At 42.1% G+C, this 27,154-nt stretch overlaps 1 protein-coding gene across 1 annotated transcript in view; it reads right to left on the bottom strand.

Annotated features, from left to right (window-relative positions):
- The window catches only part of LOC104617694 (tyrosine 3-monooxygenase-like), a 30,443-nt gene extending 4,528 nt beyond the window's left edge, over positions 1-25,915 (bottom strand). The window contains exons 1-10 of the mRNA XM_010283080.1: positions 25,718-25,915; positions 24,647-24,821; positions 20,508-20,596; positions 17,170-17,237; positions 16,225-16,275; positions 12,346-12,491; positions 8,573-8,708; positions 7,847-7,916; positions 6,090-6,146; positions 2,892-2,987 (exon numbers count right to left, since the gene is read on the bottom strand). Coding sequence (XP_010281382.1) covers positions 2,892-2,987; positions 6,090-6,146; positions 7,847-7,916; positions 8,573-8,708; positions 12,346-12,491; positions 16,225-16,275; positions 17,170-17,237; positions 20,508-20,596; positions 24,647-24,821; positions 25,718-25,915 — 1,086 coding nt within the window. The remainder of the gene's footprint in view (positions 1-2,891; positions 2,988-6,089; positions 6,147-7,846; positions 7,917-8,572; positions 8,709-12,345; positions 12,492-16,224; positions 16,276-17,169; positions 17,238-20,507; positions 20,597-24,646; positions 24,822-25,717) is intronic.
- Between the last annotated feature and the right edge of the window lie 1,239 nt (positions 25,916-27,154).

Raw genomic sequence — 27,154 nt, 5'->3', positions numbered from 1 at the left:
TAATTATCAGGATGGGCAATGGCTTTCTCCCAAGCAGTAGCAAAACTTACCTAGAGATTTCTCAAGAGCCAGTCTAAGACTGCAAAATGAGCTACGCAAGAAACTGAAGGTTATCATGAGCCTCACTATCTTCCAACCTTCTCATCTTCTTTAACAAAACTGCCTAGCCACTGCTGTATTTCTAAAAAAATCTGTTCTACGAAATAGGCACTGCACTACACATATTTCTTCTCTTCGTCTGTAAAAGAAACGGTTGGTATACATTCTCAAGTTGCTAGCAGGTGCTTAGGCATAGGACCTCGGCACTTTACTCACACTGCCACTGTCTATACTGAAGTTAGAACCTGATGCTTATGCAGACTAGAATGATTAAATGGAAACATTCCTGTATTTCAGTTTTGTTCCAGATAAAAATCTGTGAGATGACTCAGTCAGCTGTAAAAGGAAACTTCAGCACTTAAGGCCATGGATATAATTAATTTGTGTACAAGAAGTTTCAGATGCTCAAGGTGAAGTGCACAGAACTCATTAAGCTGCTGTCCCAAAAGCTACAGAGTGATGAACTTGCAAAGCTCGTACAGGAGTAGTGCAGGGCGCATAGTAGCATTGCTGGTGAGCTACTTGCCCATCTTCAGACTGTCCAAGGTACAACATGCAAGATGGACACACTTTTGGAAGGGGGAGGAATCCTTCTTCATTACTTATTGAATGCTATCACATCTGCATGTAATTTCAGTAATATGATGGATGAAGACCTAGGTGGACCCTGCTGTATCAAAAGTTTATCCAGCAGCATTACCCAACAGCTACTGATGATAAAAGTAATGACAAGAATCTGCCACTTATCAACTCAAGGACAGTTACTACCTCCATTGTCAACCTTAGAGGTAGGGAATTTGAGATGTAGTTATACTTTTTTGTTATATAACACAGTTTTGTGAACAAGCAGTTCTTGCCTACTACTTTAACCAACAGCCGAAGAGCTTGTGAGTGTCTGGTGAAGAAAAGAGTAGAAAGAGAGGAGAGGGAGCACAAGTCTGGTCCACTTAACTCCAGCCACCAGAAGTGAGCATTTCTGGTGCAACTTTTACCTTCATCAGTGTCAAAATTAAACAGAAAAGGAGGTAACCATGCAAATAGATTATGTGGTGCATATTACCATGAAAGCTACATTAAGTATCAGAGACATGATTACCTCTGCCCTTTTCACATGTAAATGCTTGTATTCAGGCAGGCAGACTAGAATAAATGTTGCCTTGAACTATGCTTTGATATTGGATCTTTTTGGTTTTACCAGGTAAATAAATGCAAGCCTAGATTTCCTATTAGTTGGCTGTGAATATAGCAAATACTGAAGGATTCTCAGAAAAACTGTAGCATCAGCGTTATCCTAGAACAGATAGACATGTAAATCAGATGCATTGCACTGGAGCCTAATTTGTGGGGGAGCTCATTAATCTGCTGTTTCGAAACAATGCGTTTCACTGTTCTACAGATGAGTGCCACAATAGTGCTAGCACAGTCCTGCTCATGTTCATGAGCAGTCAGGCACAAGATCAGGTAGCTATGTAGAAAGGAAGGCATGTTTGTTTATCTGGAGAGCTAATGAGCATGCAGACCTCTCATTTTATCTAGAGAGAAAGCACTGCGAATCATATACCACAGTTTGCTCACAGAAGTCCCCAAACTGCATGTTTGGGGAGAAAATCAGTGCTACACTTGGCAGGTGGCAAAATGGAGGCTGATGACTGGGAGGATTCCCCTTTCTATACGTTAACTCTCAACTGGGTCGCTGTTGGGACTCCTATTATCAATATCTTGAATTACGTTAACATGTTGTTTCGTCCTTCTGTCACTTGACTGGGAAGGGGTCTGACCTATATACCATTAGGAGAGTTTTGCAATAGGTTTATTGTCATAGCGATCCAACTGTCTCCAGCTACGGGAGTCCAAGCTGTGCTAATCCAGCCATGGTTCCATCTGGATGTATCATGTGGTTGGCTGTTAGGCTGTTGTGTCTATGTGTTAAACTTAAAATACGCCTCCCATGAAAAAATTGATTTCTGGTTTATAAAAGCACCTGAAAAGAGTGGGTTTTATTTTCCTTTGGCTCTTATTAATTCAAAAAAATCATCCAGTATCTGCACAACCTGAAGCATATGAGACCTACTGGTACCCGTTTAGGGCTTTTGCACTTAGAAACATATCGTTTGCTTCAGTGCTCTGCAAAATTGAGGAGAAATTAATATCTCCCCTATCAAGCATTCTTCTGAAGGAGGGGAAACCCATAAGCTTTCTGTAAAGGTGTACAGTCCCTCTTTCCACAGTTAATATGTCCTGGCAGAGCAGTATCAAACCTGTGTGCACAGATTTTCATCTACATAAAACTCGAAGTGTGATTAGTTTTGAAGCACATTTAGGAACGTGAAATTCTAAAGCATTTTCCTTTTATCAGTATCCATGCTATTTACAGTTTCTTCGCACTTTATTTGGTCCGTGCCTTTCCGATTCATATGTGCATGAGGAAGTAGCAGAGCTCATAATAGGCATAATATTGCCCTCTAGTGAGTAATTCAGAAAGGTACATGAGTTTTTTATTAAAGTCAACTCTATTACTAGGTGACAGGAGCAGTAAGAAGCTAATCTAATACTTTATAGGGTTGGTTGCTTTTGTTGCATTCCATCTCTTTAGCTGAAAGACAGGTACAATCCTACAGTAGTTTTTTCCCTACTCAGTAGCTTCTGGGAAGGGAGAATAAATTGCTTTACAAAAGAAAAATCAGTATTTTAAATCATATAGGTTTATATAAGGAAACAATGTTTTGCTTTTACCAGAGAGTTTAGAAAGCTGGATTATAGAAATATTTCAATACCATACATTTGACACATACCATAAGCTCCCCATAGGACGAAAGCAGTCCTGCCCCGTAAGCTTTGATGGATCCATTTTGCTTGCAGAGACCAAACTCCACAGTGAACCAATAAAGCTGATAATAAGAACAATTTGTGAAAAACGGTCTCAACAGGCAGTTCATTTTTAAGCTTCTAATTTTTCCTTTCATTTTCTTTTATCTTTATCCCTTAATGTCTTTGTGTCTTCAAATTTTATAGTTGTATATTTTAAGAAGATTATTTTTTTCTCAACTTATATAACACACAAATTATAACATGTATTTTTTCAAAACTTGCCATCCTTCCCATTCTCACTCCCAAAAAAAGAAAAGAAATTGCTAGTGATAATTACATGAGTAAATAAAGTCATAAAGTCCTATCCTCTTCCTTCTTTGGAAGTTGTTACAAATTACCCTGCAAGCTGTTAACTTCGTTATAGTCAGTGGAAGCTGACAGATTTCAATCCATATGCCCCAGAAGGACGGGTAAACCCCCACAGAGGGTTCAAGACCCTAGGAAAGGTACTTGAAAGGACAGTTTCCCTCCTCCTTTGTCTGTATGATAGCATTCAGAAGAATTGAAGAATTACTTATCCCTTAGCAGCACTGTACCCTTTAAAATTATGCCAACAGTGTATTTATCATGCTCCAGTAGAAAATAAAGATGCATCTCTCTTGGTTTTTCTTGCAATAAAGCATGCTTAGGACCATACTTCCTTACCTGCTGGACAGTAGTGGGATAAAAGCAACTCTTGGCTTTGCCAACCTGTTAGCCCTTCCCTTATTAGAGCATTTAAGGAAATGGACAGTGGAGGACCGATTCCGGCCACAGCCTGACCCCTGAGCTGTTGGATAGGTGTTGTGCAAAAGAAAAACATGGAAAACATGAGGATTAAGAATACAGCTTTGTGTCACAACTCTTCAAGGTTCCTGTAGGGTCACATAGCTCTTTGCTGCCTCATACACAGGGCTGGACCTTGGCTTCACTTTAGCCATAAGTATTGCATTCTCAGCACCCTTCTCAAATAACTGGATGCAGTTTGTAAAATAATGTGAAACTCTCTGTTATTCTGTCTATTCTGCCTCTTACTTTCTTTTTCTTTCTTTCTCCCATCCACTTTCATATGTCTTATAATTTTAATTACTTGGTTTTAGCCTGCAAATTTACCACTAAAGAAACAGCATGCCAGGATCTTTCTTTCTGCAGAATCCTGAGCTGCTTTTTCTACAGTTCAGCTAATAATTATGCATCTTTATCGTGTTAATAATCTTGATTCTTATTATTGCGCAGTGAAAAGTCTTTTGAGTATCTCCTCATTTTCACAAAAGGTCTTTTTGACTGGAAAATGAGACATGGGAGGAGGAGAAATTCTTTTTAGTGTTTCCTTAGATATCCTGTATTTGGCTTTTAGTTAGTGAGGTTCTTTAGGCACTCACTGTCTTAATAGGCCACGGTACTAGTGGCACTCTGTGGATAACATGAACACGGGCAATTTCCCATCTCTTGTGCACAGATCCAGCTGCTTAGAGAAATCCAGGGACTGAATGAAATAATGGCAATTCAAAGTTTCAAAGTTTGTCATATAAATAAGTAAAGTTGTGATTCTTTAGAAAATTTTTAGTTAGCTTAAATGTTGTCATATCATCTAAGCTAGTTACCTATATCCTCTTTATAATGAACAAAGAATGACAGAGACTTCCAGAGAGAAAAAAGAATTTACAATGTTAGTCATTTATGTCAGGATAGAGAATATGTTACAGGTTCTTCTCTGTCTTCACTTTCTAATGAAGGAACTTAAACAATAAGCCTAGATTAGATGTCTAACTTTCAAACAATTGAAGATTGAGATCTTAATCCAGAATATGTTTACTGTTCAGAACAATTGAACGGCACTTATAAAATTAGATTCTCACAGATCCTAAACTGCAGGTAACCCTTTCAAAAAGGTGCCCTTATTCTACCTCCACAAACCCTAGATGATACTATGACTATTTCAGACTTGAGACCCATCATTCTTCTAACCTTAGCTCTATCTCTAATCTAGTCCTGCCCTGCCCAGGGTCAGAGTGGGATGCTTGCAGAGGGATTCTATGTAAGCTACTGGCCTTTACCCAGTCCCACCAAGAACTTGATAATAATGCAAAATGGTTGTCTGGGACCCATAATTCTTTTGATCCTAACAAAAACATGGGTCTTAATCTTACTCTAGCCTCGCCAGACCCAGAGAGGGGTAATTGCAGTGGAAATGTTACATGTCACTGCCTCTTCCCACACAATCCCTTCACATCACCAGCCCAGGACCTGGATGATGCTACAAAAAATCCAGCACTGGGACCTTTCGGACTCCCAACTCTAGAGATACAGCTAGCTTTACCTAGTTCTGACCCAAGATGTCATGTAGATAGATTTTAGGTGAGCCGTAATCTCCTTCACACAACACTTTGTTCCACTTTTCCATGAGTGAGGCTGTGGGCTGGGTGAGGAATTTCAGGAGTGACAGTCTCCTCCCATCCACCTGCTTTCCCGAATGAGCCTCACCCATCTGGGTGAGGGTAAGGCTACTCTCCTCCCCTGAAAAAATCAACAAGACTGGGAAACGACTGCCATTATCACAAAAAAAAAAAAAAAAAAAAAAAAATCGTCTGGCCTCCAGCCCACTTTCAGAACAAGTTAGGATGGCAGCCAGGGGCTGCATGAGTTGTTTTGGCAGACGTACACAGCCTAGTTACTCAGAACCGAATGACAGTACCTGTTGTCAAATTGCTTTTAAGAACTCACCTATATTGTGAGATTAATGAATACAGGGTACACTGAATTCTGCTGGTCCCCTGCACCTTGTGTAGGAGAAAATGCAGGAACCACATAGGGTGTCCAGCCTATTAGGTGAATCTGGAAAGCCACTTGGGATGCTCCTGTGGCTGAAATTGTAGAAACTCAGCTTCAGCAATGTATTCTAATAGAAGGAAAAAGTATAAGCATTTCCTCAGGTGGAATCACATGCTTCTAGGCTCCCCCAGAGGGACTCTAGCCCCTGCTCCAGCACCTCTCTAACCTGTGGATGAGGAGAAGAGATGTGCTGATGTTCCCATTTTTTGGCTAATCTGAGACACTGGAGAAGAGCCTTCCCTGCACAGTAAGGGATATGCAGTGAATCGTTCGGGTTTTGCCTCTGATATTAAACTGCCATCTGCACTTACTGTGGCCAGTTTCTCAATCTCCGCTTCAGATGATCCAAGAGAAGCCAGTCCAATATCCTAAAGCAAGTAAGCAAGCAGGCAGTGTTACACTACTATGATTATTCAGCCCAAGGGAGAAAAAGAGGGGAAGGGGGAGGACCACATAATTTCTAACATGAATAGCATGAACTATTCATTGTTTTTATCACCCAAAATGACCTTCCATGGCTTCCAGGATGCCTACCTCTCCCTGGCCCCCAGCTACATACCACTGGGAGCCACATTAGATGAGTTTTTAATCCTCAGTGTTCCCTGTGTAAAGTTAACCATCTCTTGGCTTAATGCTGGACTATCCCTGGCAGACATTTATAGGGAGGCATAAGAAGGAAGGACAGCAAGGTGGGTTTTTTCCTTGCCATTACCTTTCTGTCTCTCACTCTCTTTCTGACAGCCCTTATGAGTGGGTCAGATCTGTGCAGGGAGGATTCTGTTTACTCTCATCTGTACTCCCTGTTAATTGTTATTCTCACAATAGGAATCTGTAGATGTCTCTTCTTAGTTATCCCAGGAGCCATAGCATGCAGCAAACAAACAGAATTACAGCATTTTCACCATTCATCATCTCATGTTGAATGGAACAAAAAAGAATTTTCATGGAGTGAATTCGAACTGCAAAAATACTTCGTGAAAAAAAAAAAAGTAGTGAAATGTGAAAATTCATTTAATGTGATCCCATGTTGTATAGTCTGCGTTATAGATGGGAAAAGAGGAAAGCTGAAAGTTTTACAGTTGCTATAATGTCTTATTTTTAATGTGTCTTCAGTTCTGGTATTGTACTGAACTGAAGAGGTTTCTTCCAGAATAAATTATAGACCACTAGGATATTTTAAGGACTACTCATCTAAATCTGCTAATAACCAATATTTATGACCAAAATGGAAACTGGCATGTATCCAAGTCAATACAACTGGAAACCACATTATATGAGGTGAACTGGCTTTCTTTTTAAGATATTCTGACAGGGACCTACATCATGTAACCCCTCTGTATTTATTGCCAGTTTCCACACTGGCCACTGATTGATAAGCCTAAAATATGAGTTGTCTTCTTCCCTCTACTATGTTTTTGAGGCGTATTCATGGCTCTGAAGTCTTTAATTATAGAAGGTCATTGAGTTCACTTGGGTCTGACACTGACTTCTGATACTAAATAGGCCCTTATTGTACAAAGAAGCCCTGTTTGCTTTTTGGAGCCTCCTTACCAGTGTGAGCAATGCTGTGAGAATCTGGTGAGTTGTAAAAGGAAAAACATCTCTAATGAATGACATGGTGATGGACACAATTAAAGTAGCATGTGAGATAAAAATGTACGTCCAGAGACAGAACCAGCCTGGGGGCTCAATGGCTGTTGCTGGTTAGGTTCATGTGGTGTAGGACAGGAAGCCAGGAGAACAACGTAGTCACTACAACTCAAACACGCAGTGCCGCAGAGGCTGCACTGGCAGCCTTCTGCAGACTGACACGGCCCTCCCACAGAGAAGTCCCGCAAGCACTGCCTGCCCTTCCTTTTACACGATGTCCGCAGGGAGCAGTGCTACCACTCCCTTGGAGTAAATGTCTCCCGGGGCACTGCTAGCCCACGACCCCTTGAGGTTGTGACTCAGGCACAGTCAAGTCTTAAAATAGCATTTCAAGCATGGTGAGCTGCACGCCTTTGAGGCATGTCTGGCCTGCTATCCCAGGCAGTTGGTTAAACAGCCAGGAGAACAAGCTTCTTACCTGTGAGAACTGAGCAAATTCCTTGTCAGCTAGCATGGGAACATGACCCAACAACTCATGGCAGCAGTCTCTGGAAAACAAGTGATCTTCGTGTTTAATAAAGGGTTTATTTCCTGCCCTACATGAACTTCCCATGACGGACTTTAGCCAATAGAGCCCCAAAGGGAGCTAGTGTGAGGGCTGCTCCGCAGTACCTGCCTCCATGCCTGGCCTGGCTCTGCAGGGAGCATGACAGAGCATTCCCTTTTGCCTGCCATGGGGAGCCAGCTGCCTCCCGCTACCCTGGCTATTGTCTCACTTGGGATGGCACGGGCACTAGTCTTCTATGTCACAACATCTTTGAAAGGCCCCTGTTTCGTCCCAGCATACAACAAAAGTGTCTGTGCAAACTTGTAATTTCTCATGAAATGTAATTGCTGTTGTCTGGCCAGCACTTACTGGGAGAGTTTCACAGCAGGGAATCAAACCCCAGCAGATGGTAAATGAAGGAAGGATGAAAAGATTAAACCAGATATTCTCCAGTCTTTTCCTTCCCCAGACAACTTTGCAAGAGAGACAGAGACCCACACCCTCTCATGCATGACTTCCCCTTCTAACTCTCCAGCTACCAGTTTCTCAAATTGTTTCATTCTGTGGACTACTGGATAGAGCTCCAGAGCCATTCCCAAGAGAATCATCCCCAACACATTCAGAAGGACAGGATTGTACCAGGGCATCCAAACTTACGGTTCTGGGGAATGCATAGGAGAAGAGAAATGTCTTATATACTGTGTGCTCGGGAAGACACGAAATGCCAGGCTGGCAAGGAAGTCACGAGCAGACAGCAGTCCTGCAGCTGGTCTCAGCTGGAAACCTGTTCTTTCTGCAAAGGGAAGTGAGAACGAATTTAGGAGTTTCTAGGGTTGACTACATGGCACGCTTACTTCAAGTAAGCAGTTTCAAAGGGCCGTTGTGTTCTGTTGCAGTAGCTCCCTCCACCTAAGCATTGTAGGAACATCCCGACTTACCATTAGCGAAGTTCCACGGTACTGTTATGGGTCCATTACTGTAACATTAAATCATCCAACCTACATGTATTTACACAGCAATGATGTGAGGTATGGAAGTACTGCTCACCACAGTTTATCATTTTAGCACATTTACACATATTTATCTACTATGTTCCACATGCCAGTGATGTATCTGAGGTCACACACGATCCTTATGATCAAGCAGGGGACAGAAACTCCATTTTCAGTCCTGGTTAGTTTATTAATTCTTTGATTCTCTCTCATTTCTTCTATAGCATATGTAAAAGATAACCAGGAGTTTGACAAGGGACACTCCCTGCCCTTACCCTTGTCTGAGAGCAGTCGGCTCTTCCCTGATTCTAAGTTACTGTTTAGACCCCTCCTCCCTACACTGAAACCCCTGGTACTTTGCACTGTTGAAGACAGAAGTAGGTGGGCTATGGGTCTTCTTCAGTTTGAGCAATTCTTCTGTTCCTCAACAGGCTTAGTTCAACATACCCTAGAGGCAGAGTCGGAGCATACTACTCAGCTTCATTTCCTTTTGTCAGTGCACGCTCCACATGCATAAACTAGCTCAGCACTGGTAAAACTTGCTATTAATTTTATCTTTTTGCCTGGAATTTGTTAGAATGGGAACATGCAGGAGAAAGAGCAAACAGGTCCTTGTCAGAGGTAAGAGTGCTGGAATTTGGCCCTTAACCATTTAACATCAGAGTTTCCATCAGTGCTCTCACCTGATTTCCCCCTCTGTTTTTTTTTCACCATTATGTTTGTCTAGAGCTAACAACACAGCCCCCAGTGATGTCATCGTACGTGTTCTGCTTTGCATGTGTCCATAGAACAGGACAGAAAAATGCAATACTTCTGCACCATGATTTCAGCTTGTGCTATCAGTGTTACTCCAGGACACTCTGCATTAGTATGAAAGGTCTGTGAGAGATGACTAACAATATAACCAGTCCTATGGTCGGCAGACTACATCATCTGCATTTCCATGGGAAACACGTTGGTGGTCTGTAAAGCTAAGAAAATTGAAAATCACTGCTTTAAAAGACAGCCAACGATAATCTTTTTGAAGTCCTATATTCGAAATCTGTGTTGCATTCTCAGCTCCCATAAATGACATTTCATCTTCTTTAAAGCATAAAACTACATTTTTAAAAAAATTCAGAAATGGCTTTATTCTCCCTTCTCTATCCATATTCTATTGTGTCATCGAGCCTGGAACCTAATTTATTTTATGTAAACAAACAAAAAAATCCCACCCAGAAACCAAGCCATTTACAAGATTTGTTTTGGTTTGGTTTTTAATGTTTCTTCCAGCATTTCTTGTCTTGCTCTGTCTGGCTACTAGCACTTTTCCCATTAAAAAAAAAAAAAAAAAAAAAGAAGAGAAGAAAAGGGAAAAAAAAGACTTCACTGGAAGAATTAGATGTGACAAACCATCTGAAGCTATACAAGACAAAAAAAGAGTGGACAGCAAGGAATGTTTCTACCTGACAATGTGAGGGACTAGATCATTAGCATTTGCCATGGTTATCTTCTATAGTTCCACTGAATTCAAAGGTAATGGGTACAGAAATGCCTAAAAGCTGAACAGCAGCAAATAAATCTATGGAGATTATGTCTTTGTTTATATGCTGAACAGAGGCATCAGAGTTAACCAGGAAATAGGAAGTGGTTGTAAAGTAGCTTACTATTGTCCCCACTCCCCAGTTAAGAAAGCAGGGTGTTTGGGGGAATAGACAGACCATTAGCCACGTCTCCTTAGGCACTGGCCAGGAGCCGGCACAGAAGGGTACTCCCTTGCTGCCGATGCCATACTAAGCCAATCCAGACAATGTGAAAAGCTCAGAATCTGGTCATCTTTGGGGTAAATTCTGAGTGAATTGAAAACTGCACCAGCTGAAAAATATATCAGACGAGCAGCAAGCCCTAAGTAACACAGTTTTGGAAGTACTATGAAAAAGCCTAGGGAAATTTATATTGCTTTAGCATCCATGTCAGAGGAGCAGGAAGGAAAGTGAAAATTACAGCTTATGTTCCCTGAGATGCCCTTTAAAATATAGGCCACTGAATCAGACAGTCTGCTGATGAAACAGACTTGGACAGTTGCCTTGAAAAGCCATAGGAAAAGTTTATCTGCTGAAGGTAATATCTGCAAAATCTGAACTTCTATTTTGTTACTGTGCAATGAAACCAGCAATCGGTAGAGAACTGGGGGTGTGGCTGATTGGACCTGCTGCCCAAAAATCTCTGAAATCAGAATGAGTTGAAGAGAAGGTCTTGAGCGGTTGACCTAAAGTTATCTGTAAGGCTTAATTCTTGGCCTAAAAAACTCATGTATACAGGCCTGTGCGTTGTAGTGTGAGCTTGCTTGAGTTTATTGGCTGTAATTTCTTCCAGCTGTGGAGGACAATGAATGCCTAAATCCAAACATCTTTCCTAGAAAGAAAAATGCACTTAGGTTCATCTAGTTAACCCTTTAGAAAAACACTTGCCATGTTAAATGGTCACATGGTTAACCATTTAAATTCCCTTCAAGTAGTTATGAAATGCTTATGATGTAGAGTTCATTTCTGATCAAACCAGCCTCACTGGCAGGCCAGGTGACACTATACAGATCTTGCAGTTCAACTTGTATTGAAGTCAAAAGGAATTGCTTGCTTGACTTCACAGATACTGATGAGTAACAGAGAAGATTGAAGTTTATCTGGCTGTGTGGACTGGTTATAGCATGATCACTTTCTCCTCAGGGTATTCCTCTCTCTCTCTCTGCATGCCTATAGTTTATTATATCAAGACTTATCACCATGTATGCTAAAGAATGGCGTAATCCTTGGAGGCAGTGATCAGCAAAGGAACATGCTGGGATTCATGTCCTAACTGGGAGAGTGGGACAGTTTAGGGCTCACCCAGAGCTAACCAACGACAGGAGGAACTGCACTATGCCTCTCCACATAGGCTGTAGTAGCTGAAACACATCCACTGTATGCCAAGGACTTTTGGGAGACACACCACAGCCTATGGTTTGGTTGAGGTTTGGTTGGTTGAGCACTGCACACCTGTAACACAGGAAAGAGCCTAAGCACACATTTGATTGATGAGTTGAAAGGAGCAAAGTTGTTTGAGTCTTACTAGCAGCATAGCTATAGAAGCATAAAATACAGCTAAACCCATAAAAAACCTATATGTGGAAGTCATGTTGAGTGTGCTGCTATGGATGTACTTCTGCTAGTATTGGAATTAACTGGTTAGTGCTACACCAACTGCAGCCACTCACAGAGCAAACACAAACTTACTTACAGCTTGGTCCCTAGATATGTCTGGTATTAATATCTTGTGCTACAACTCATCTCGCACAAGGGAACTCTACAGCTAATCAGCTCTGCTCACCAGCTTGGGTCCTGTGAGATGGTTTGTGTCTGTAACTGGTGTACACATATATCCAGGAAACCCCAGAATAAACTATGATTCATAATGACTGGCCTTTTAAAAAACTGGAGACGTCCTGAAGTTGAGGTATGTTATCCTCTTGGTAGCCACAGTATTTCTCCAGGTGCTGGAAAGCATCCAGGTACTGTGTACAGGCATGAGTAGGGTAAAGGCTGCTTAGCTTCCTGTAGACTTCTCTCCTGAAAAGCAAAAGTCAGATAGCATGACCCACCTCAACAAAGCAGTACTCCTCTGCCCTATCTACAGATCCACAGAAAGGCATAAACCCCCAGCACAGGCAACAGTCTAAAAATCTGAACTCAGGACACCTGGTACTTGGAAGCCAATACCTGGGTGGATGTAGCAAAGCATAAGAGTTTTGTGTTTCACTTCGCCTTCAGAAGGTGGGTTCTGTTCAGTGAATCTGTTGTATCCCTTCCTACACCCTCCCTTAATGTAACAGGACTCTAATCCAGATTCAGAAGTGTTTCTTGCTTAGGTATAAGGGTGTTGGAGGTGCCAGGGAAATCCCAGGGAGAAAGCTGACGCTGTGGCCTTCTCTATGTCCTGCAGTTTAGGGATGGAATGAGTCAGGTATTCCCTCCCTCCCTCTGTGGGGGTACAACTTGAAATGCTGGTCCCTCCATCTCCATGCTGAAGCCTAGTCTATATTTGACTCCTACAACGTCCTCCTAAAAAAGCGCGTTTTCTGATACTGAAGAGTAACATCTGGACAGGCAAAGAGGTTCATACTTTTGCAGTTCAAAATGCCTGGCATGGGCTATTTGAAAGACGTGCCAACTTCTTGAAGCATTCAGCCCATTATACAAAAAGAGACCAGCTGAAGAAAAATATATATAACCAGATTTGGGCACAGGCTCCAGGCTTCTCCTAAATTTGATGGTGCTTGGATTTAGAGTTGTGGTTTGGAATATATTTAGCTGTTGCAAAATAAACAAATAGTAATAGGATGGCAAAGAACCTTATAGAAATGGTTATTTTTGTTCAGACATGGCCCTAGGGTGTTAACAATTTTATAAACATTGTTTTATGAAAATTGAGATCATTCTTGGAAATGCTGACTACGGAAAATGACCTTTTGTTGTTTTTGTATTATTTTTTTTTTGTGTGATGCTATTGTTGCTATGGAGGTGATAGCCAGTCTCTGGTAATGGCTCTCTTCATTTGTATGAATGTCTTACACAGTGTGGGAGTAATGAAGCAGAATGAAGGGAGGGAGAAAAACCTGAGGAGGAAAAAACCCTAAAAAAACAGAGGGAAACAGTGGCTGCTGTCACTATTGCAAAAGCCGCAGGAGACTGGGCCATTTCCATAGAAGAATTAGGAAAAAATGAGAAGGACTAGAGTTCAAGTGTTGCCCTGGCTTATTTCCCCATATGATACTACTGACTTCAGTGGGATTGCATAGGATCTGAACCAGTGCACAGCTCATCCCCAGACTGGAGTCCAGCGAGGGCAGGCTTGTTTACACTTCTGCACAGATGGTCTCTTTCACCAAAGTATGATTCTACTGTGTGTCCAAACATTGACTACCGCAGAAATGTAGGCAGTCTCAGAGACTAGTGATGAATAATCTAAAGCTAAGTGTCTCTCCTCTCTAAGTACCTCTAAGGCAATCACCTAAGTTCGCTCCAAAATCAATAGAGTAGCAGATATTCCCAGACAACAGTTGAGCTTGCCCTAAGGTAGTGTCTCAAGTAGGTGTAATGCCTCACTATATGGAGGTACTATTATGCAAAGTTCATTAAGCTGCTACTTCATAGTACTTCAGTCCAGAGATGGAAAGAGAAACTGCTGAAAGCGCAGGCTATGAAATACTCTAGAATGGAGCCTCATAACGAAGGATGGAGCCAGCCACTTGAAAGACTTTAAAGGCAATGACCTTATTTTACATAAATTTCTTTATTCTTTTAGAAAAAAGTGGCACTGTTCAGTTTTATTATGAAGATGCGACAGGTGCATCCCTATAATTTCATCCTAGATTCTCCCTTTTTCTTATATAGCTTTTACCCATAAGATGTCTTTTATAACTACTTCATTTCAGGGCCTTCCAAGAAGCCTGTTTGAAAACAGAAACTCAAATCATCTGTACCCTCTGTTTTCTGAAAGTTATATTTCTTCACTTGATTAGTTTTCATTTTATAACCATGTTGCTACAAACTGAAGGCATCCAACAACTCTTCAGAGTGAACACCAAGGGAATTTAGTCTGTGCTACAAATTTCCCGTTCAATTGCACAGTGCTCAATTAAGTTGTGCTGTAATGCAGCTGACCTCCGGGCCCAGCCCCATGGGGCTGTGATAACCGTTGGGAGGTCTAATTTTGGAAACAGCTTTACATAACAAGACAACCTGGGTTGCTGGGGCTGGCTGTTTGGGGAAATGGGCAGATACTCCTTTAAAGGCCTATTCTGTTACCACAGTGGGACTAATTCTAGGTGGAGAAGGGCTGGAATGACGGAGGTTGGCAACAAAAGGAAAAAACAGGAAAGAACACAAAATTAAATTTTCTTAAATATGACATTCCCACACACCATCCCATGCCAAGATTGTTGGCTGGTGGTAACAATCATGAGCATGACACCGACCATCAATCTTCGACAATTGAAAGATGCTATAAAAACCTATTTGAGCTTAGTAAAAATGTGACTGCCTGGATGAGTTGGATGCAAGGTTTCTATGTGATTGTGGGCAACACCCCTCAAGCTTTCTATGGCACAGTAGATTTTATTTAAAATAAAATAATCACTGAAAAAGATGGGATGGCCCTGTGGTTGAGGTTCTGGCATGAGACATATAGTGTATTGATTTAATTCCTGGCATTGACATAAACTTTGTGTATAATTTTGGGCAAATCACTTAAGCTCTAGCTTTTTCAGTTCCACAGTTACAAAATGTGGTCATCATTCTTCCTTTTCCCCACCTTTAGGCTCCCTTTCCATTTAAATGGTAAACTTTTCTGAACAAAGACTCTCTCTTATTACACGCACATGTGGCAATTTGCACAGTCCTGGGACACAGCTCTTAGTTGGGACATTTGGACATATTTATCTTTGCATTATCATACAAATATGTAATTATTGCTGCTTACTGAGATTTGTTAAAGGAGTGGGAGAAAGTGGAAACCAAGGTATATGGAATAAGAACTCTGCTTTCTTTCAAATCTGCCACATGCTTCACATAGCATCTGCAAACATACTTTGAATTAATTTTGGTTTTTTGGTTTTTTGTTGGTTTTGGTTTTGGGATTTTTTTTCTTTTTTTCTTTTGAGTGACAAACCTTCAGGAGAAACAAAGCTCCAGTGAATAAATTCTGCACCCATGTAAAAGTAACTTGCCATCATTTCATATGACATCAAGGGTCTTTTTACAGTGTAAATAATGTTTCCTGGAAGGACGCTCCAAAATGTTCTTTATCTTCAGTTCAAGAGAATGATACCTATTTATGTTAACAACAATGAATACTTCCAAAAGAGCCGGCAAGGCTGGTCTGTCCTATGAATATTAGATCAGCCACATTCCTTGAGTGAACTTCCATCCTGCAAGTGGGCATTTGCCTCCTGGCAACAGATTTGGAAAGGTGGTATTTCTGTCGCCACCATAGCTATGGTTAATTAGAGGTCACTTAGAAGAAACTATACTATAGGCTCCAGGTGTTTTCTGGCTGCTGGTATCTTGGTGTGGTTGGCAGGAAGGGAGATGGTCAGGAAAATACATTTTGCTCTAGAAAGTTGAGGCCAGCCCTGAGAATGGGGCTCTGCAAAACAAATCACCAAATGTGACACTTAACCAAGGAGAAAAATTTGAGATGAATAAACATGGTTTTAAAACATTTTAACTGTCTCACATTGCCAGTCTTTCCCAGGACTGCAGTGGGATGGCCCAGGAGTCAGAATATAAGTAACAAACTCACCAAGTTGCAGTCTCCTGCGCTGTGTACTCAATGCGAGGCAAAGGGTCTCCTCTGTAATGAAGAGAGGAAATAATGCATGTGATCAGCACAGTATCATCGGAGAGAAAGGTTCATAAACTCATCAGCAGAGAGTTGCCCAGGCATACACTGTGTGGCTATCACTAGTTTCTCTGATGGGCAGTCTCCTCTCCTCTTCCTCACTGGTGCTTCTTCAGTAGCTCTGAGTCAGTTTAGCGTGTGGCTTTTGTGCTGTTCTGTGCTGCACTGGCTGTGATACGTGGTGGTGGTGAGAAAGCTGTACTCAGATAGAAGTCTGTCAAGGCTTGGGAGATTTCACCAGTTCTTGGACACCATGAGGCTGATAATCCACAACCAGTTCCACCTATACACCTGATTGACTCTGTCAGGCAGCAGTGTGATTCTGCTGAAGTTTTATATATAAAGGCAGAAATATTTTCAGTCACCCACACAAGACCTGAGAGGTTTTTAGTTTTTGAATTAGCTAATGTATATGTCTAGAGACATTTTGTCAAACAAATAACAAAAATAGTAAATGGTTTTTCTCCATCAAAAATATGTTTCTAAACATCGTTCCTTAAAGTTCCTTAGAAAAGATCAGCCTCAACTCAGGAGCTAGTCCTAAAAGGAACTGCAGAATTGAAATGAAAGAGTCCTATTGATAAATCACCTCTGCTAAGACAAAATACAGCACTGAAGGAGATGTGGATGCAATCCTAAGGTTTTTATCTTAAGGTATATTTGCTGTGTTGTGGGAAAAGTCTACTTCGTATGGAGTGAAAGCTCCCGTGGCTGAATTCTGTTTTCTAAAAGACAGCCCCATTGATCCGTTGATAAAAGATTAAGTCTCTGGTATTTCTTGCACATGAAGGTGTTTGAAAGGACTTGTGGACCACTGAAGCCTCCCTTCAGCAGCCTTTTACTTACGCTCTGTACTTAAAGGCAAGATCAGCGAAGAATGCCCTCCGTTTCTTATACTCCAGGTCGGCGTAGCCCTGAGTTGGAAAATAATTTGGAAAAAACTTTATGTTAAGAGAGGTTTGCAGGCATAAATAAATTTGCTGACAGAAGCATTCAGAAAAACTAGGCCTCAGATAAGGTGTTTTCCCTGAGGCAACGAATCTCGGGCCTTATGAACAGCCAAAGACTGCACTCAGTTACAGCCATGACATTTTGATGAAAGTTTTGGGCCTGTGACCAGAAAGGAAAGTAACACGGCTTGGTGGGAAGGTTTTGGAGCTGTTCATAAACACTACATCGCAGACCAGTACACTTACAGTTAAATTTAAATGCAAGTCACACTAAAAATGGAATTGAAATAGGGGTGTCACTTCCGCTGGAGAAGTGCTGAATCCCTGAACCACTTTTTTCCTGCGCTAAGCCCGAAGGTTGCAATATAGGGCGGTGATGGACGTGGTGGTACCAAGCCTAGAACCACCTCGCAAGAGAACGTACACCGCGCCTGCATGATGCGCTGCACTTCGGGAGAAGAAGGGGTCCTCACTGGCTAGAAACCATTAGAGCCACCACTGAATCTGTAGAAAATACAGGCTTTCAGCTCAGTCTCCCCTTGTCCATTTATTAGCATGTTATGATAAAGACAGATCCAGTGGTATCTGTTTAAAGGGGCAGTTTACTTATTAAATGCCAGAGTTTTGTTTTTGCCCCCTCAGTGTTTACTAGAAGTTGAGCTTCAAGCAGGCTTCTCCAGCTATTAAATATGAATAGAGATGTGGAATCAAATTCCTCTGAATTTTACATCATTCATAATAGGAATAAAATCTGAAATCTGGCACTCTGTTACTAATATAACTCATAAAGCAGCGTTGATCGGCATCACTGTACAAATATTTATTATTCTAAAATATTCAGAATTTACTGGAACCGCTTTGCATACTACAGGCCAAATTTCTCCCTTAGGTTTATTCACATAATTTTCAGTGTAGCAATAATACCAGTAATACTGGAGTTAATGAGTATTGTGTGCGTGAATCTGAGGAAAGAACTGGATCCTGAGAGCATGTTTATTTTCGTCATGTGTTACGGATAATATGTTCATTCAGATGCCAGCCTTGCTTGTCAGTAGCTGTAACAAGTCCATTCAAAACACGTGGGAAAGCCATTGGGTCAGATTCACGTTGATGCTGTGACCTCTCAGCTTTGTCACTGCTCTTCCCAGGGCTCTGTACCCACTCCCTGAGCAGCAGGAGCCTCCCTGGGGAACCGCTACAGCCAGCGTCAGGGTGCCCCGGAGACCGGTGTCACAGTGTCATCCGTTTGCTTTTCTGGTCGTTGAAGAGACCGTAAAGGACAAAGTGAAGCTGTTGAGATGGACAGCCCAAACTGTTTATGTGGCAGTAAGTGTATAGGCAAAACCTCTGCTGAGCTACCTGTAGATCAGCATATTTGGTACTTTCCTCCAAGCTGTCCATTTCTGAGCCGTGCTCAGCAGCGCAGTAAATGAGCCCACGTTGTGCTCCCTCCTGCCACAGACAAATGGTTTTCAGTGCCTGAGCTAACTTGTTTCAAGCTAGTTTAGGTATTTCTGCATTGCATTGCATTCTGCAGCGTAGATTTACCCCCACTCAAGACTTTGGTAACTCTGCACCACTGGTGCTTTCTCTCATCCTCTTCAGTGCTCACACCTCCTATTTGGCAAAGCAGGAGGGGAACTTAGTCCAGTTCAAAGAATTCCCAATGTGCATTCATTTATTTCATGAGAAACAGCCGCCGAGCAAGCTCAGGAAAATGACAAGTACTTGGATTGTTTCTATCAGAAAGATGTGAGAAAGAATGAAAGATGTCCCAGTTAAGGAGAATACGAAGCTCTCCTAGAGCATTGTAGTTTAATAAGTGATTCTAAAAAATAGAATATAGACTTGGAAAGTGTTTTTGTACCACAGCGAACTGTACATAGCTAACATTAACATTGTGTAGGTTAATAAAGGGGTCTAAATAGAATTCAGACATTTAGAGAAGGGAATGACAAAATCTTGTAGATTCTGTTGGTGCCCATCTAAATCTTCCTTGCATTTTTCAGTGCAAAGTCTGTGCTGCTTTTCATTTTCATGCACCACTTCTATGCGATGTTTGGCAGAACACTTCACAACAGTTCTGTGATCTATCTTGTCAATCAGCAACTGGCCCTTCGGAGTCCCTTCTTTGCATATACCTAACTCATATCTTACCTGTACTAAAGTTGGAAAGCTTTGATGAGAAACAAGTGTTTGTTTGTTTGTTTGTTCCCACCCGTACTTTGCCTTACTATTATCATCCCTAGAGCAGGACTCTGCAGTGCATTTTCCCTCTTCCTTCTAAGAGTTTCTGATTATGACAAGGCTAAGAGTACACACACAAAACTATTAGGAGTAAAGCCCTTTTTGCTTTACTAACAAAGACCTACTCCCTGAATCCAAGGGAAAACCTGTCAAAAACATTCTAACAATATTTTGCAGAGTAGTATCAACAAACTGCCAAAGTCCTGGCTCCAAAGGCCTTGTGAAAAGTTAGATGTAAATTAGGATTATAATCTTTCCAACTTGCTTCCTATTTAAACTTCAGATGCTTACCTCAACTGAAATCCCTAGACCTTTTGAGCTTCTCCAGTCACATTTAAATCTCAGTTCAGGTATTATATCCACAAATCAGTGCTACCATGTATTTATCTTATTTTCTGTCTAGACAATTTTTGCAAGTTTAAGCAAACTGTGGGATCTGGGAATCTGGTATTTATTAGTTACTAGCTCTTTGCCATTTGTCCTCATTACCATCCTCTGTACATCTGCACTTGAATGAGATTCCTGGCATATGCAAAATTAAAAATGCAGATATGGAATATCTGAAAGGTCAAAACATAGAAAACACAAAAAAGCAGAAGGCTGGGGAACCTGACTCTTATTTGGACCAGCTAGTACAATGTGGGAATACTTCAAATATATCAGGGGTGAAATAATAAACCAGAAATTTTTTTAAACTAAACAATGAAATGTAAACTCATGCTAAAGAATATGTTGAATAGAAATTACTTCAGCATGTGTCTGATGTTAATCATATGTACCTTGATGAATCAGGACCCATAAGCTTTTCTCATTATTAAGTTATTAATTCTATACTCCCTAATTTCACTGAAGATCAGCCTGTATCTGATCCTCCATTTTTTCTGTCCTTTCATGAGTATTATCTTTACTCCTGAAATGTTCCTTACAAAAATTTTCCTACAGAGAGTTTATTTTTAAAAAATCAAGTAACAGTGACATTAAACTTACAGGGTGACCATGGTCCAAACTGGGATCATACTTAGTGATCAGATGGTGACACTTATCCAGATCTTGGATTTTTCTGGGGAACCAGGGCACTGGAGAGAAATCAGCAAGAGTTAAATGAGATAGGATCAAACAATCTTTAAAAGAGACAGAAAATAAAAGTTGTGATGAAGATTACAAACTTTCTTTTCATCAATATCCAGGAATATTCATATTTACATGTCACTGTATGTCAGTAGTTGACTTTGCCAACCAAACTGGCGGACTAGATGAAAAATGACCTGAAACTAACTTGTAAGGATAATCTCTCAGCTTTAATTAGTAGAAACAATTTTTAAAGGCAAAATCATTTCCTCTTAGGCCAAATAATGACACAGCATGACAAAATTATTTCTACATTTTAGATTTAAAAAAATATTTTGATCTTATCTAAAAAGTAGTGTTAGATTTTCATACGTTTAAAAATGAAAACAACATTTTAAAAAGAAAACATTAAAATTCTAGAAATAAAACAGGCCAAGTAGTATCTTGACTTCAGTTTTTTCCTTCCAGCTCCTTTTTAATTTTTTCAGCAAAATTATTCTAGCATTAGCTGAATTTTCAGTTTCCTTGTCCTGAAGTGGGGACCTTTTCTGGTGACTAAAATAAACATGAAGTGTGCCCATTTCAATTTAAGTGCCAGCATTTATAACCAATCAATTAAAAAACAACTGAAAAGAGACAAAGTTAATACTGTTTTATGAGGTCAGACTTATACTGTGGTCAGACTTAGTGTGTTACAGCTCAGAAAAAGTCTGTTTGGGGTCACCTTAATCTCATACTTGACAAAAGGAAACGAGGCACGTCTCTACTGAATGGCAAATTTAGCTTTAGCCCTACTATATTATATCCAGGCAGAGCCACTTCACAAAGGCACAAGGCTACAAATACACACTGATGTTGGGAAATTCCAATTCTTTCACACAGTTATGGCCAATTCTGTGATAAGCAGGAAGAAATACTAGTCTGACAGACGTCTTACGTCTACCCAGAATTTTTTGCTGAGCCTCTGTCGTTAGCTGTACCAACGGTTCTGCATGCAAGGTGCCTGTCCTGCCATCTGCAGCCATATCTCCTCAAAACCTCTACCTGCTCATAAGTCCTCCAGCGTATGTCCCCGTACACGTCTTGCCTATCCCTTACTGAGTCCTGGGAGAGGGCAGACAGGCTAAAGGAGAGGGGAGGAAGGACCATGGCAGAACCCTTGACCTGGTCACAGGAATGGATGCAGCCAAGAAAACCGAGACGGTGCTGTCAGGTGCCAGGTTGGCCGCATCTGCCTCTGCTTCATGGAAGCGGAGATAACCACTGCTTTTATCAACTGAGTACCAAATTAATTTGGGTTAAAGCCACTATGGGCAGGGCATTATCTCATCACTGTCCATTTAGACTGCCTGGGAAGGCCTGTCTGGCTCACCTAAAATCTCCGAAGAAAAAAGTAAGAAGTCTATGTGGGAAAAAAAGATAGATTAACCCAGGAGCTGGAGCCTCAGGTGATGGGGGTAGCCAGAATGTACACACCTGCATCTTCCCAGTAAAATAATTGCTGACCAGTAAGCACGTTTATACAACTTAGATATCTGCTGGTTACCGATATGCTCTCACAGGCATCTGCAAGCCCCACTGGAAAATGAAGCTGCAGCTAGACTCTTTCAATAAGACATACCAGTAAAATGGGTCACTAACCAATCTTAGACCTAGGGGCTAGCTGAACTGAAAGTCCTCTGACACTTTAGCACTCCCAAATTCACCTCAATAGAACCAAAAACATGAAGAGCTTTAGGGCCTGTCATGTTTGCCCCCCAGCCAGCAACTAAGCACCACGCAGCCGCTCGCTCACTCCCCCCTTCCCCAGTGGGACGGGGGAGAGAATTGGGAAAAAACTCGTGGGTTGAGACAAAAACAGTTTAATAGGACAGCGAGAGAGAAGGAAACAACAATGATAACAACAGTAATAATACCAACAAAGGAATTTACAACAAGTGATGCCCAATAGCGCAATTGCTCACCACCCGGCGATCGACAGACCGTCCCTGAGCAGCGATTCCCGCCCCCCGGCCAACTCCAGTTGATATGTTGGGCATGATGTTGTATGGTAGGGAGTATCCCTTTGGCCAGCCTGGATCAGCTGTCCTGGCTGTGTCCCCTCCCAGCTTCCATGCACCCCAGCCTTCTCGCTGGCAGGGCGGCATGAGAAGCTGGACTGTCCTTGACTGCTTAACAACAACTCAAAACATCAGCACATTATCAACAGTTTCTCATCCCAAATCCAAAACATAGTCTCGCACTAGCTTCTGTGAAGGAAACCAACTCTATCTTGGCTGAAACCAGGACAAGGACAAAATCTCCAAATCCCCAGTTCCTGCTGGTGCCCATACATAAGGTGTCTCTGTGGGCCGCAAATACCAGCTCTTTGATCCTTTAATCTTGAAATCAAATTAACTGCTTAGGGTGCTACTGAATTCTGGCATCTGAAACACCTAGAAAAGACTTTACAAACTAAGGAGTGCTGTGTGTTAGTCTGAGCTAACTTAGAAATAGAAAAGCTCTGGTCATTTGCATGCCATGTATCCTAATTCTAGCATCATTACATTCAGAATATGCCTGATTACTTTTATGATTGCTGTTCAAAACAGTAAGAAAAAGGAAAATGTGAAGAAAATTTTGTCCCTAATATTTATCTGCTTTAAACCTCTGCTAAAAAACACACCCTTTTTTAACAGTCCTTTATTTTTGTTGTAGATCCCAGTCCCAGCACACCTGAAACTAACTGCTACTTCTGAACACAAACCTCTCAACTCCCAAGGAAATCCTAAAGAAATGCTTCTTCACCTCCAAAATGCTCTTTGGCTCTCCAGTTTCCCTGATGACAAGTGATACCCTTTTGATATCCCCACAGTGCCTGATAACAGCTTATCACGGATTGCCTCTCATCACTAGACTGAAGGCGAATTTCAAGCAATCCCCAAGGGTGTCCAAACAGGTCTGTATTAGCTAAGAGGGCCCTCGGGATTTCTGCCTGGCCTTGTCAAGGGTGGGAAAACTCATGGCAATTCTGTATTCAGAGAACTCAACCTATGAGCTGGACCCGCAGCCTTCTCATATATCAGGGGCACCTCTGGCATCCTCAGGATTTTATCGAAGGTTTGTAACAGCTTGTTGTACTCACCGATCCCCTACCTGCCTGTAAACAGGAAAAATACCCACCTACCTCTGGCAAACTCGCTTCCCATCCTGATGACTGGCAGAGATGGTGACCAAATACAACACAGGCAGTGGAGTAGCCATTTGCAGCACTTTTCCAGGTGAAATACTGTTCCTAAAGTGCAAGCTTTGAAGCTGCACAACCTCCAAACAAGATTTTCAGGTGCCTAGGAAAATGCTTGATGCTCTGCTACTCCAGATTTGGCAGCAGGGCTGCTCTCTACAAGAAGCTCGTCCCATAGTTCTCCAAGTGTGCCCAGTACCTGCAGATTTTCTGCTGATCCTCTCTCTCTCTTCCACTCTGGAAGTTTCTTACAGCTTGTTGCATTTAGCTCTTTTCAGTGAAGGAGCAATCTACCTCCAGACAGTACTACTGGACCCAGACAGTGGTAGCCAAGACACCATAAAGAGACAGCTACTGCTTCTTTTAACAAAACCAATACAAAACCTATTGCTTCTTTTAGAAATACACTGCAAGCAAATGAAACATTCAGACCCTCTGCCATATCACTAAATTCCCACCAAGTGTCTGTGTTTACTCTGCAGAGCTTCACAGAAGTCAGTTCTCTGCACTCAAGTCAGCTCCCAGCTCTCAACCCACAGTCTTCCTGTCATTGAGGAGTTTCCAGTTTCTCCTTAACTTCTTCCTTTGCTGCTCTATCCTTCTCATTTCCTTTTTTGATGGGACAGTTTCTCACCTCAGTTCCACTGGCTGTGACGAAGTGCCTCCCTTTCCCCACCAATGGGAATGGTCCCAATTCAAGGAAAACAGTCATGCAGTGAAGAAAAATGAATGCACCTGTTTCTCAGACTAATTAAATTACTACTATGAAGCTAATGCCAAAAAACTTACTCTGAAAAGAAACAAAATAGGACTACCAGATGGGTATATTTCTTACCTTTGTCTTCTCTGCTAGTTTTCACATCCTCTGCTACACTCTTTAAGGAGGTGATAAGGGTATTAACATCAGCACTGTGAACTTCACATTCAACAAAAATGTCAAGATCATCAGAAGAGTTCTTGGGCTTTTTGGCTTGTCTGGTTTCAAAGTGATGGATCTGAGTTTCAAACATCTGCAAGAGCCAGATGAAGCTTCTCCAAAGACTGAAAATCCAGGTAAGTCTAGATACACTTCTACAATGTCTTTAAAAGAGGTCTTAGCAAGAAATGCATGTTAAGCAATGAAGCAATAATGCCCAGTACAGAAGGAGCTAAAATACAGGCAGAACTAAAGATTGAACACTGTAGAATTAGGTAGAGATAGATGGAGATGAAAGATGAGATACTGTTGACTGTAGCATTTCATCTGTGCAGAAATAATGAACGAGTGGCTGGGTAACTGCTGGGTAAGACCCTGGCAGAATGAAAGCAGATCTATTGATGTATAATAACACCATAATCATTAAATAATTGCGAACAATTAAAAATAAGTAACAAATACAATACTTTTCTTTTGAGTTATTCATTTTCACAGATGAGAGTGAGCACCTGGTAGGGATACTTCAAGTGCCCAGAATATATAATGCCTGTGTGGTTTACAGCTCTTGTATTCTCTGCATCTCCTGCCAAATATGCAGAGAAAATTCATTGGCTCCTAACATACCCACAATCTGAGTGCTTGAAATGCCGGCCTGTTGTTTAGTGATGGCTGTCCACAACTGTTAGAGAGACATAATAGATTGGTATGTGCTCTACACAGCCCTTATCTAAAATAATGATTCTTCTAAATGACTGTGTCCAGCTGCTACCTCCCTCCAGAGCACTCTCCTTCTTCACCTGGAGAGGCCAGACAACCTCTCTGAGCAACCGTAGCAAAACAGGGACAATGAGAAAGGGGGAAGGCAAGTGGAGGCACAAGCCAGGCAGGGAGCAGAAGGGTGAGAGAGGGGGAGATGTAGAGTGGGAGAGGTGAAGGGAATAGGGACAGAATAGAGGGCTCAGTGGAGGAAGGGAATGGTGAGGTTTGTACCTCAAAGACTCTGGCTGCCCTAAAGAGCTCAATCTTCCTCACGTTGCAGAGGATGAGGGTCAAGATGCAAGTGGCTCTGCCATCCTCCCTGTTGGAGTCCAGGATGTTTTGCCTGTTCAAGGACTCTGTGCCACGCATCTCCTTCTCCTTGCTGGCCTCTTCTTTTTGGCCTGAGATCCCCAACAAGTCAGTCTTCATTTGGGAGACAGGGGAGTGGATTGAAATTGCCAGATGTTGAGTGGAAACGGCCGTAGGATGCGAGTACTTCTCCCAGAGCAATGGGCAGGGGATGTGGTGAGACTAGAGGTGCAGTGTGTCTATGCAGGTGGTGAGATCAGAGCTGACAGACAACAGTGAGGCAAGCTGTTGCTACTGTTTTAGGTGTAGGGACATTTATGTTGGCCATGCCAGACACATCAAGGGAAGCTGCCTGCGTAGGATATGCGCAAGAGCCCAAGATAACCCTCCTCCTCTGGGTAACTTCAAAGCATGGCCCTCCTGCCCAGTTTGAAGGTGTCTGCAAGCTGTTCACCCCTGGAGATGGGCTCCTTTGTGGAGAAACGATTAGCCTGAACCCCTTTTACATCTACCAGACTGGACTGCCCTGCACAATGTCTGAGATTGCCCTTCCTCCCCACCCTCTCTTACCTCACTGGGCCCTCTCTGCACTGACCATGCACCCAGGAAACTAAAGGGGGTCTTTCCCCAGCCCCTAGCCCAATCCAAGTAGTGTCCCCTCTGCACAGACACAATTGTGGGAGTGCCAGAGAGACCTGAGCCAGAGTCAAAGCTCATTGACTACTTCTGAGCTTTTCCTGCCCACAGGATCTGACTGAAGAGCTAAGGGTAAGTTCCTTAGCTTCCATGCTAAATTCCCCTGGCGGAATGTGTTTCTGTCATGATTCATCTCCAGTGAAATAGACTTTCAAAAAGCTCAGGGTCACATGTTTCTCACATCTGGCAGGGCAAGCTCAGGAAAGATTCAGCTCTCCACCTGGCAGGGCATGGCACCCCTTGAGATCCATAGACATGTTTCTGGGTATGAACACTCATATCCTCATGCCCCAAGTTACAGTGGGCTGGAACCCCTGTGAAAATTGCTTTGCAGGCCCACAGGGAAGGCCACCTCTCTGTCCTCTCTTTGCAGATGGAGTCATTTCTGATGTGCCCTTTAGCTGATACTGGCTGGGTAACACACCACAGTGCTGTATTGCTCTTGCCTCCTCCCTAGCCGGGGAAGGTAAATATGGTGCAACCAAATTTTACTCTCCAGAGACCATGACAGCACTGTGTTTCCCCTGGGCCCAAGACAGAGCACTGGGAAGGTCTCGATTTCCCCACTTATTGCCTGGCTGAGACAGACAAACTCCAGGTGAATTTGGGAGCACCACCCCCAGGAGGCAGGTCTCAGCGTCCTGAGGAACACTGTCCCATCCA

The sequence above is a fragment of the Phaethon lepturus genome, unplaced genomic scaffold, assembly GCF_000687285.1.
Source record: "Phaethon lepturus isolate BGI_N335 unplaced genomic scaffold, ASM68728v1 scaffold10460, whole genome shotgun sequence".
Lineage (NCBI taxonomy): Eukaryota > Metazoa > Chordata > Aves > Phaethontiformes > Phaethontidae > Phaethon > Phaethon lepturus.
Note: the sequence above shows the minus strand (reverse complement) of the source record. Positions and strands in the feature narration are given on the sequence as shown.